The sequence below is a fragment of the Mugil cephalus genome, chromosome 12 (genome assembly GCF_022458985.1).
Source record: "Mugil cephalus isolate CIBA_MC_2020 chromosome 12, CIBA_Mcephalus_1.1, whole genome shotgun sequence".
NCBI lineage: Eukaryota > Metazoa > Chordata > Actinopteri > Mugiliformes > Mugilidae > Mugil > Mugil cephalus.
Window position 1 is genome coordinate 25402740 of NC_061781.1, and position 12820 is coordinate 25415559.

Here is a 12820-nt window from a genome sequence, read left to right on the forward strand (position 1 = left end):
TGCGTGGGTTTCCTATTCAGGAAATGGGTATACGCTCAAAACCAGAAAACGCTGTTCTACCAAAGCACCTGATGCATGAAGAATCTGTGCGTACACATGAATCCAAGCACTTTGAGTGCACATGTTGGAGTTCCCCACGCCCCCATTTCTTCTTCTTGTTTAATGGTGCATGCACCGTTTGCACATGAGGCCCCAGGTCTTTAGAATGAACTCTAAACGAAGAACTGTCAATCTCTTGAAAGTCAAACTTGCTACACAAAAACAAATTGTCCTGGCTAAACAACTTGTCTCTTTTCCCTTCCAGTGAACACCCCTTAAGAGAGAGTAGCGTTAGCACTCCGTCCCAACCCACTACTGATTCTGGGTTCCGCTCCCATGCTACAGAGAGCGCCTACCCCACTCCCACCCCGTCCTATCAAACCATTAACACCCCCACTTCTTCCTACCTGGATTCCAGCTCTCCAGCCTCTTCTTACCTTGGTACTACTACTCCTGTATTGTCCTACGTTGGTCCCAGCACCCACATGGGGAGCTATATGATGTCAGATCCCAGCCCGCCCATCTCCGAACCCTCCCAGACCACACTCGGCCATGGAAGTCCTCATGCGCAGCGTCAGACCAACATCGTTGGCTCCACTCACGATCCCGTCCTCCAGCAGCATTTCAGTGCCAACCAGGCTGGTCCCACGTTGGGCCAGCAATCATCAGCTACGAATGGCTATGAAGCGGGCATGCCAGGTCTTGGTGGCAGCCCCATGATTGGTCGCCGCCTGTCTCAGGGAGCGCAGAGCAGCCCAGTCCTCAGCCGACAGGCCTCTCTGGGACAAGGGTCTCAACCGAGTCCAGTCCTCAGCAGGCAGCCGTCCCTGGGTCAGACTGTGCAGAGCAGCTGGCAACCACCTATCGCACACCACCAAGGAAGTCCAGTGTTAGGACGTCACCCATCTGTATCCCAGATGTCCCAGAGAAGCCCCAGCTTAGACCGACACCCCATGCACAGTGGTTACACCACTCCAGATGAAAGGCATGGAAACCTGTCACGACAGAGCAGTTCTTCGGGCTACCAGGGACCACCCACTCCTTCATTCCCCATCTCACCTGCGGGCAACCATGATGGGGGGATGATGGGAATGGGAGGAGGGTTCAGGCAGGGAAGTCCGGCACCTGGTTTTCAGCCTCAGCTTCCAGAGAAGAGGCGCATGTCTAGTGGCGATAGGCCAAACGGAGCATTGTCCTACGGCACGATGAACGGGAAGATAATGTCCCCAGCGAGTGGAGGAAGCACTCCCGGCTACTTCCACACCCTCTCTGACTTCTCAAGGTTCAACATGCCTGGTAAGGACTAACTTGAAAGACTATTTTAAATAATAATACTGTTGGATTGAATGATGGGCCCAACGTGGACTATAATGCCTAATGCCAGAGCCTCTTGCTGAATAGTACCAATCTTTTTTTTGTTTATGCAGCAGATGGAAGCCCTGAAAGCAGGCTGAACGTCAAGTTTGTTCAAGACACGTCCAAGTTCTGGTACAAGCCAGACATTTCAAGAGACCAAGGTAAGCTGCTGATTATACAATTACTGTAACAATTCTGATTAGGTTTTATAGTTTCATGTGATTGTAGTTATATTTGATAGTTTGTTTTAGTCGCTGGTGTTCCAACAATAATATTAAGGATCGGTGCACCAGAATCCAGTTTTCAGCATCAAAGGCTCGAGCCCACTGTGCTCATGTGGGATAAATATGATGTGGAACTTGCTCCCGTTGGTTGTGAGAAACAGTCGTCGTCTCTAGTATAAACTGAAGCAGAATGTTTCCATTTTTAAATTTACTATCAAAGCATCACACATTTGTACAATTATGAAAAGGCTTGTTGGCTTCTGTGTTTTGGTTGTGAGGTCAGTGGTCATTGTCTCTATATCTATATACGGTTGACTGGTCCGCATGTTCTCATGGTCCACATTAGATTATATCATGTTAAACACAAGCACATGTTCAACTGCAGTGACATCAGACGCACAGAAAATTTAAACTTGATGCAGTGCACTCCCGGAACGAAAGCCACAGCCATGTGTAGAGAATTAGGGAACATCTGCATGTGTTGCTCATCTCATCCATCTTCCTTCCTTAAACTGTCGCATGTGCACAGACTGGGCCACGGAGCTAAATAGTGATGTGAAGACTCTTCTCGTTATCCTTTAAGCAATGGAGTGTCTGAGGCAAAGAGTCATGTTAGAATTTATAGCTCTAATGAAATCCAGACTCATGGCAGTTTTTTTTTTTTTAAATGAAAGGGTCAGGACTCATTTCCCCTAACTCTTAGTCATGATTTATTTTTATTTATTTATTTTTTGTGTGGTTCACCTTCATTCTTTACCATTCCCGCTCTATGTGACCTCCAAATTCTGTCACCCAGATTTAGCTGATCGAGAGCTTATAAGACATTTTTAATATTCTAAGAAGCAACATTACATATGTAAATAACTCTGATACAGTTCCTCAAATAGTCGTATTTTCTGTGCGTACAAAAGTGGACTAAAAAGAGTAAAGTAACACTACCATCTCATCATCTGCGAAGCTTTAGACACAATGGTTCTTTGGGCTTATCAGATTTAATCTGTATAATATCTTTTAGTTAATTACTGAATGCTAATATATCATAAGACATTCTTTTTTTTTTTATTTATTTTTTTTTTATCAGGTATTATATTAACAACTTTATTATATACATGATAATTATGACCACTGCTATAGAATATCCAAAGATGTACTACATATAGTGATACTTGGGCCACATCATCAGAAGTGATTTTTGTGATGATGATGATGAAGATGATGATGATGATGATGATGATGATTATGTGAAGCGTCAGTGCTGTAAATTGAAAGCACAGGCTGCCTAATTTCATATGTGTACTGATAATGTGAAGATCTTCAGATCTTACTGAACACCACTCTGTACAACACACTCGTGGTGCAGTTTCAGTAAATCAAAAGTGAAAAAGCTTCAGGTGGCGTATAATGATGCTTCCCAGGTGTAGAAGTGCACGTTAAATGTTTGTGAGCGGTAACATTTAGCAATTTTATGTTTAAATTTGTTTGCAGATTATCTGACTCTGATGAAGTTATCCAGGTCTTGGTTGAGCTCTGAGTGATACTAGATACTTGTCTTGGGTCTGGGAGCACTGGAGTAATGTTTGTTGAGTTTAGTTAGTTGGCGTTTAACTTTTTGGAACGGTGGTTTATTGATGTGATTGTCTCGCTGTCTGGTATTTATTTTTGTCTGTGTTCAGGACAGGGTGTCCTGTCCTGTGGTGTCTCATGGGGGGTCTTTGAGGGGAGGGACAGGTCAACACCTTGTGCTCTTCTTCATGTTTTTTTCTTTTGGCTCCTTTTTTTGTTGGTTGCTCCTAAATCATTTGTGTGTCTGTGTCAGGCTGCATCCTGCATCCAAAAGTATCTTTACTCCTGTGAGTGGTTTTAATGTTGTGGCTGATCGGCGTATACGCATGCCATTACGATTCATCCTTAGGTGAACCACAGATTAAATGGCCTTCCATCTGACAGACTGTTGTACTCATGTTGTTATAGTGTGTTTCATTGTACAGTAAGTGAACTCGTTGTGTTGCAGCCATCGGTCTGCTGAGAGAGAGGGAGCCTGGAGCCTTTGTTATCCGGGACAGCCACTCATTCAGGGGGGCTTACGGCTTGGCCATGAAGGTGGCCTCTCCTCCGCCCTCCGTGCACCAGAACAAGAAAGGTAAGGGGCAGGATGCCAGGGTACATGCTGTAAAGCCATTGCAAATGCAACAACTATTCAGCTTGACCGACCCTGTTTAGTGTAGCTGTTCTTTGTCCTTGTTTTGGTCTCAGGTCGGGGTGGAGACAGACTTAAAGTTAATATCTTAATACCAAAGACATGAGGTGATGTCTCCGTGTTAATTGGCCGCGTGCTACCTAGGGTCACTCACCCCACTCCCCCACTCCGTCTTCTTCTGCAGGTGACAACACCAACGAGCTGGTGAGACACTTCCTGATCGAGAGCAGCCCTAAAGGAGTGAAGCTGAAAGGTTGCCCCAACGAGCCTTACTTTGGTGAGTGGAATCCCTCTCAGCGGCCGTCTCTAGTTTCCAAAACAAACACCCTCCTGCACGCTGACAGCTCAGGATGCCATAATGAGTTTGGAGGAACAGTCAAACATCAGTACTTTCTCTCTTTGTGTCTGTCTGAGCGTCTGTCAAAGATCTGAACGCTGGTCCAGGTCATAAAACATCTAATCCTGCTGTAATTATAGTATTGAGTGAAGTGATCTAACTCATGTTCTCCCTACTAATTACACCGTGAGCCTGGATGACGTGTGTGTTGGTGCGTGGCTGTTTGTACGGTACATTCCTTTTTTTTTTGCCAAAAGTGCACGGGCAACCCAGCTTCTTAACATTTGTTCCTTCTTCCTCCCCTGTCTTCAGCTCAGAACTGTATTTATTTATTAATGCCATTTGTTTTGTAGTTTGTATTTGTTTTATTTTCCAGCTAATAATACAAAAAGGAATGTATTTTTCACCACATTAGTTTTGCTTTCCTCACCATTTAAATGAAAAACTAAACACATGCACCGGATACATGAAGGCAACGTGTTGATGATGTCACATCAAGTTAAGGCAGAGTTTCAGGAGCACTTGGTAATAATGTCTGCTGCTGTGTGAACACCCAGGCTGAGCTTCAGAAGCATTTCAGTGCATGTAACAGGGGGGTCGCAAAACCTTTGGTTGATTAGACATTTTTTTTTTATATATATATTCTTAATTTTTCCCCACAAAGTTAAATTTACTTAAATACGCATTAACATCAATCCAACATATTTTAATAAAGGGATAAATAGACGTTATCTTTCAGTCAGAACTCATTCACTGATACAGGAGCGAGACCTGTCAATCTAAGCCTCCTGTAGGCCCTGCCCCCATCGCTGCTAAGCCAATCACAAAGTCGCATATATATACATATTGTAGTTGCACGACCACCCTGTTTTAATGAATCTAAGAATCTAAAATCCTTTCAAATCTAATTACGTTCAGCTTCATAAGTTGCACCTATTTTCCAAGATGTGTTGTCTGAGCCACATTTGGACAAATCCACGTATTTCACACACCAGGAAGTGTTTTGTCGTGTAGTAGATTCAACTACAAGTTTTCCACTTTCCAGACAAACTGGTAAAATATTACTTAAATGCACCCTTACAGTACAAATGGGAGAAGTGTAAAGACTAGTCTTTGTTTCTGTTTGGAAGGCTGTCTGTCTGCTTTGGTCTACCAACATGCTATCACACCACTGGCCCTGCCCTGCAAGCTGCTCATCCCTACCACAGGTATGTGCACTGAAGTGTTCCCTCCTGATGAAAATTCCCTTGAATTTAAGCATGTGCTTACTGGAATCCACTTTCAGTTATAAAGCAAATGTTCAAGTCTCTAGTGTGCTCACTTGTAGCTGTTTACATTCTAACTTTAGATATAAACAGTGATATTATTAATAGATGCTCAGAGATTTTTCCATTTCCTCAGCTCCTAAATGACACACAACAATAAAAATGTTCCCTTTTTTCAAATAAATCGCACAATTGTAGAATGATTGTAGATTTAAAGATTTATTAAGGAGCATCTTCCCTTATTAGGGAAGAGCAGAAGCGTTCAGGTTCTCGATGTGTAATTTCGAGCAGCAGGGACAGAACATGTTAGCTGTCACTATTTAACATTTTAACATTCGCTCTTTGGATGAGTTCAAGTTTGGCCAGAATAAACCGAGCTTGAGGTTTGTGCTCAGTCAGATAGTTTGAAATCCAAAAGGAATAACTCAGGCTAACATCAACGTGGAGCTGTTCCAATAAGCGCAATATTCCCATGACTTACTTCCCTTAACAGCTTTGAATTAGTGCGTTTGGACCAAGAATACAAAGAAAACTGTCCATGTCTTTTAAATTGATAAAAACCCAAATTACATAAACATTCACTACAAATTTTAGTCGATCAAGAATAAAGAAGAGAATATGAATGTAACTGGAGTTTTTTAAGCATTGAACCTTGAATTAAATGAAGAAAACAATCACACACTAGATCCCTGCAGCTCCTAGAGGAGCCTTTAACGTAAACCACTGAACTAAGAGACAATCACTGCCGTTTGTTTCATGTAGATCTCATCGAGGAGGCGCCACAGGTCGCAGTAACAAATCCACTGGCTGACAGACTGAAACAAGGAGCAGGTAAGACCTCAGCTCAGCCTCGGTCATAAAAGTCCTCTCATCTTATCATAGTTATTTATTTAATTTCCATTTTAGCATAGTCAGTTTATCTATCTATGTCTAGGACATGAGTGAGAACATTATGAATGTGTCCTAAATAATCTCACGTACTTATTCTGACAACTTGACGTCCTTGTTACCCCAGTGCAGAGGCCCCCTGCTGATGCCCATGGTAAACACTGTGCCCTTCTTCTTTTCTGTTGGAATGTGCATTACGTTTGTTGCCTGTCTGCTGCACAAATGTAGACAAATGTTCTAAAGATACAGAGAAATGTCTTTTAACAACAAGCTTCTGATCTGGCGGAATGTTTCATGTGGAATGACTTGTAATAAACTCTAAGAGCTTTGTTGCAGGAAGCATGTTGTCTAATAAGAAGAAGTCCATGTTTTTGCATGAGCAGTTCGCTGTCAGCTGTGTTTGACGCGTGCCGTCTAACTGGGCGTCTGCTCTCTTCCCAGCATGCAATGTTCTGTATCTGAACTCGGTGGAGATGGAGTCCCTGACGGGCCCTCAGGCTGTGGCCAAGGCCATATCTGAAACGCTGGCTGCTGCTTCTCCAGCCGCCGCCACGGTCGTGCACTTCAAGGTGTCGTCACAAGGCATCACCCTCACCGACAACCAAAGGAAGTAAGTCTGGGTACTCGGGTTCACTGTTAAGGTTTTGATACAGGCGTATTTTGAGAGAGTTTTTAATGGCTCTACATCAGTTGCTGCATTTTCATTCCCCCTAGAAAACCCACATATCACAATAAATAACTGGTAATGGAAACATAACAGCCTACATTTGGAAAAAAATCTCAGATATCTAAAGCTAAAACATTTTTAAGTGAAATTTTTCTGCATTTCCCCGTCACCAACGTCACCGGAGATGAGTTCATTTGAAGTCCATCTTCTTCTTTTAGATAATTATGGGATTTCACATGAAGACGAGACTTTAGGAGAGTTACAGACTTTTTTAAACATTTTTAAAATATGCTACAGAGGCTCAAGCTGTTCCATGAAATGCACTTAGCTCTGACAAACACGTGGCCTTTTTGGTAAAATGTGATATTTCTGAAAAGCTTTGAGGGAATTTCTTGAAACTTGGCACAAACACACTTCACGTGGATTCAGAAATAAAGTGATTTGGTCAAAAGTCTCTGATCTCACAACAAAACACAACGTCGGGCAGAATAAATTCAACATATTCTGATTCTACTCGTTCCAGGCTTTTCTTCCGACGCCACTACCCCACCAACACTGTCACGTTCTGCGATACTGACCCTCAGGACAGAAAGTGAGTATCGTACTTTACTATTCTTACTGGTTTGTTTTCTGCTCAAAGGAAGGATAGATGTCTACAGAGAGATCGCTACTCTCACAGTTCAGCTGATCCACAGAGCTTTGCCTTTTTTGACATTTATTATTTCTTTTCAAACCTTTTAGATGGAACAAGCCTGAGGGAGGCACAGCTAAGTAAGTAGACCTTCTAATGTCTGGAATCTCATTCTGAGTATCCACCTCTACCATCCTGATCTTTGATGCTTCTGCAGCTTGGTCTCAGTAGTTTAAAGAATAAATGTTTGACATTGGTTGTTTTCAGGATGTTTGGGTTTGTGGCACGCAAGCAGGGAAGCACAACAGACAATGTCAGCCACCTCTTCGCAGAGCTGGACCCGGACCAGCCGGCCAACGCCATCGTCAACTTCGTCTGCAAGATGATCTCCTCTCAGAAGCGATGAGAGCTGGTAGCAGGAACCCTGGCGCTTTTTCAAAAAAAAAAAAAAAAAAGCCTTTGGTTGTTTTCTTTACTTTTAACCACGGACACTTTCAGTTTTGGACAACGTAGCTTTCGGTTTTTCCGCGTCACCTAATTTTTTTTTTTTTCCTGCTCTTTTACACAAGCAGAGGTGTGCGTCTGTGTGCGGTTGTGCGTACAGTATGTGAGTGAAGACAGAGTGTGCTTGCATGCATGTGCTTTTTATTCTCGGACGGACTCCAGAATGGACCAGAGGAAGTGCCGGATGGGGCGTGGCTGTGTGACAATGGGACGGGAGGTGATGTTAATCTCCCTGGCTGGCAGGGTAACTCGTGAACAGGAAGAGGGAATGACATTGTGTGTGCAAATGTTATTTTTTTAAAGCAATTGTTTCATTTTTATTTTTTTAAAGAAGAGAAGTCAAGTAGTGCGATGTAAAAGTGGATTGTAAATCTATCAGGCTTTTGACTGGTCAACCAAAGATTTAAAAAAAAAAATAAAATAAAAAAAAGTAGTCAGGGCGTGTATAGTGTGCCACTGTCGGAGGGTTGGAAGTATTCTTTTGTAAAACAAATACGGCTGCTTAATCAAAAATACTGTTTCTTTCTGTATGTACTGATACTGTAGGTCAATTCTACACCGTTGCCTTCTTGCAAAAAAAAAAAAAAAGTGTTCTTGGACTTTCATTGCAGCTGGTGAGGTTTGTGTAAATATTCTAGATTGCTTTTTGAGTAGGAATGTTCTAGATGACATCGGGTGCCTGACTTTGTTTCCGTAATGCAGAGCTTTTTATTAAGAAAAAAGAAAAGAGAAAAAGAAGGACGTAGCTTATCCACGCTGTCTTAAATATGCAATTAGCCAAACTTGGAAATAAGATCACGCTCAAACACCGCAGGTCCTTCCCTGTTCAGCGTAGTAGTGAAGCTAGAGACGCAGCTGCTGTTGTTCCTCTGAGGTGCAGCTAGAGTCTGAGGAAATCAGGTAAAAGAAACTCGACTTGTCCGCAGCGTTGACAAGCAGAGCGGAGGATACGTTTCCTCTTCGCCACCATATTCTGTTCAGTCTGTTCAGCACATAGCCACAGTCTTTTCGCTCATGACTGAGAACGGTCTCGTCCTACTACACTGCTTCAGTTTACTTCGTCTACTTCAGTTTCCATGACAGAAAAAGAGTCTTTGCGTCAGCCAGCCAAAACTGTTAACACTCACCCTACCCAAAAGTAAGCTATACATATAAATATACATATATAGATATATATAAAACAGTGACTTAAGATATTTATTTTTTTGCTTTGTTGCTCTATGTTATCATGTATTATAAAGTATACAGCAAGATTACTGAAAGCGAGGAGATTGCTTTTATTTTGGCTAAAGTCAAGTGCGTTGACATATAAGATGTAAAGTGTGTGCATTTAAAAGTGTATCACTGTTTTTGAATGTTTTTTTTTTTTCACAGCCTCAGTTACTTTTGTTAACATTCTTCTTATTTTATTGGGGAGCTGTTTTGATTTTTTTTTATTTTGTTTTTTTAAAGAGAGGGGGAATATTTTGTATGAAAGATGTTGTTACTAAAGTCCAAATTTGAGTTATCCTAAAGTTATGCCAATGCCATTGTTTTATTAACTTAAACCTGCCTAGAAAAATACATTGACCAAGTTTAGCACTTAAACGTATAAAAAAAGAAAAGAGAGAATATCAGATTTCCACAGACGCGTTTCATTTCATTTCACTGCACGTGTGGAGGCAAAACTGTTCCATGAGCGTCTGCTTCCCTCGTGTGGTGTAGAAAGTCACTACACATTTATTAAAACAGTGTTTTAGCTGTGTTTATGCCACGTTGGATAATTAAATGCTTGTTTAGTTGAGAAAAAAGGGGGCAGCAGATTTGGTGCATTCATTTTAAATTAACCCTGATACCAGGGAATCAGCTGGTAGCATGATCTAAAACAAATCAGGTCGTCCTGTGGTGCCCTACGTTGACTTGGATGTACTTCTAAAATAAAAATAAAAAATACAGCACTTACAGGGCTTTTATATCTGACTAGGATGTTCCATTATTTATTAGCAGGAGCTTGCATGCTCGAGTCAAATTGTAACCTCGCTGACTTAATGTGTACACAGACTCCTCCTATCTTATTCAGCCCGGGCGAATGCTTATAGATAGCTTTCAGGTATTGGTAGGTATTAATTTTCATATATTTGAAAATAACAACAACAAACAATTCTATTTTTTGCCTATTAATGCTCGTGGGGGTAAAAGGACTTCTTAAACTTCAAACTGAATGTTAGCTATTTGTTTGCCGACATTGAATCTCCAGTGGCTTCCGGCCACTTTGACAGATCTCTCTGGACTGTAGAATGTGTGTGAAAGAGCTACTATGCCTGTATAGAGCCTTGTCATGTTTGGTTTGCTACATTGTATGGCTTTTACTATTTCTGAAAAAATAAAAACACATTAAAAAGCAGTACAAATCAAAACGCATGCCCAGTGTGTTCTTTTGCCCAGATCCGATCTTGGCAGATAAAGACGAGGCTGACGGTCGGTCGGTGGTGGCAGGAAGGAAGCAGGATGACGTGGCAGGATCGAGCCGGGACATGGACAGGGACAGGTCACAGAAAGTCTTCAGACGGCTGAGATCAGTGAGAAACCAGAGGAGATGGACTGCAGGGCTTCATAGAGGGACAGGATTCAGGTCTGAAAACTGATTGTACAGATAGAGACACGATGACAACGACGGAGAGAAACATGACAAAAAGCATCACAGATAATGATAGATTAGCTAGATAGAAGCCACTCATTCCAAGTGAAAACCATTAAGCCTGGACTTATATTTCAGGCAGAGGTGTGGAGGATGCTGTGGTTCTCTTCTCCACTTCAGACCCATCTGGATGGTGCTAAGACATTTGTACGGCTGCTTTTTATTGACTTTTCCTCAGCTTGAAATTCCATGCAACCACATATTGTACATATATAATATTAACAACCTGCTGTTATGGGCATCATGGTCTTATCTGCTGCTTAACCCTTTCAGACCTAAACATTCACCTGCGCATACAAAACAGCTTACGGTATTTGAATTACCGTAACTCTCCGATGGACAAAACTGTAGCTGAACACTGGGAGCAACGCAAGACTGGGTTTGTTTGGAGGTGAAGTTAGTTTTACCCTTAAGATGATTTACTCCTTCTCTAATTAATGACCAGACTGTAGGGGTAGCACATCAGTACAAATACTAACTGATGGTGACCTCACCCACCAGTATTTGTACTTTTATAGTTAACGGAAAAATTTTTATCACTTCAGTTGTTTTATGAAGATTTTTTTATTCTTCCTTCATTGAGTCTGTTTTAACATTTTCTTTTATTTGTTTTCCTGAAAAACAGGAATTGACTGAGACACATTGTAAGAAGAATGTGCAGAAAGAAAAAATAAGTTTTTTATTTAAAAACAGAGCCACGAAGAAGACTCAGGTCATTTCAGCTCAAAGATATGTTCTGCCAAAGTGAAGGACCAACAGACATAAAAACTCATTTGTCTCTGTCACTGCTGGACTCCTCAACAGCATCAAGAGAGATGTATGTGTGTACTGTCTGTTTGTATCTATTTCTGACTGTACAACAAATTAGGGGACAATATAAGGGGATATTGACCTTGAAAAGAAAAAAAAATGATTGGGGTTTGTCAGGATGCAATAAACAGATTAGGAGCAAAAGGGAAAAGATTCCTGAACTGAGAGAAACTGAACTGTTTATGTAGATGCTGACTGTCCATTAATACCATTCCTACTGGGAAACATGGTGGTGACAGCATCATGATCAGAAACCGGATGAGAACTGGAGGGAGAATGAACACAGTCCCACAGAGTGGATCTGCTCCAGAGAGCAGTGATTTAAGAGTGGAGCCACAATGAACCAAAGAAAGGACAACGCTGGATTTACTTCAGGACCAACGTCCACAAAACCCCTGTGGACAGATGTTAGGATCTTTTTATTCATTCTGTCTGCATCCAGGTGTGCAAACAGAGCATTGGTTTGTAATGAATGCAGGAAGTCCAATGCACTGAATTATGGGTCTGATTTATGTACAACACGCTGTTTGTCTGAGCTCCTCATTAAACTCCTTTGTTGATTTCACCATAAACTTTCACAAATGTGTTGTCAAGATCAGACTGTGACAAATCCATGAGATTTTTTTTTTTTAAAACAAAACAGGGCAACAACCTGCGAGTCTTAATACACTGACTGGAAACACTTCCACACAGATATGTAATATTGGCTCACTTTCACGAATAAACAAACGCACAAGTATAATATTTCTGACTCCTTTATTTGATTAAGGATCTTCTCATGTGCTTTCGTGACTAGTTTAAAGTGATGCTGAGAGCTGAGTAACGTTTTCATGTTTAGATCGTCACTGCTGACCTGAATCCAACAGGTGGGTGTGGAAATGCTCCTATTAATAATTATCATACAGTTGTCATGTAGTGTTATGGCAGGATGAGACACACTTCATGACGCGCAGTAAACAGATATAGATGTAGACAGAGAAATTTATGAGGCTAGTGGAATGGATTATACATATACAGTATAATGTCATATAAGAATAAAAGATCTATAGTTTTTCTGAACCATGCCACTCATTTGATTTCAGTGATGCTATCTATTTACATTTTCTCCAGACCTGAGAACTCAAACAACAAATAAAAACCTTGAGTTAGTACCTTTATGGTTTTGTACTGGTGATTGGTTATAACATATTTGGACCTTACTCTGTATAAGTGAAATATTTCTGGT

The 12820-nt window shown here is 41.4% G+C and overlaps 1 protein-coding gene across 17 annotated transcripts in view; it reads left to right on the forward strand.

Annotated features, from left to right (window-relative positions):
- The window catches only part of tns1b (tensin 1b), a 160424-nt gene extending 149920 nt beyond the window's left edge, over window positions 1-10504 (forward strand). For 16 of the 17 annotated variants that reach the window (XM_047600628.1, XM_047600631.1, XM_047600640.1 and 13 more), the window contains 11 exons: window positions 305-1335; window positions 1467-1556; window positions 3631-3759; window positions 4001-4093; window positions 5284-5361; window positions 6181-6249; window positions 6434-6460; window positions 6748-6916; window positions 7497-7565; window positions 7715-7744; window positions 7872-10504. In XM_047600628.1, the coding sequence (XP_047456584.1) occupies window positions 305-1335; window positions 1467-1556; window positions 3631-3759; window positions 4001-4093; window positions 5284-5361; window positions 6181-6249; window positions 6434-6460; window positions 6748-6916; window positions 7497-7565; window positions 7715-7744; window positions 7872-8010 (1924 nt within the window). In that variant the 3' untranslated portion in view covers window positions 8011-10504. The remainder of the gene's footprint in view (window positions 1-304; window positions 1336-1466; window positions 1557-3630; window positions 3760-4000; window positions 4094-5283; window positions 5362-6180; window positions 6250-6433; window positions 6461-6747; window positions 6917-7496; window positions 7566-7714; window positions 7745-7871) is intronic. The other variant, XM_047600643.1, reaches the window with a different exon arrangement.
- Window positions 10505-12820: the final 2316 nt, after the last annotated feature.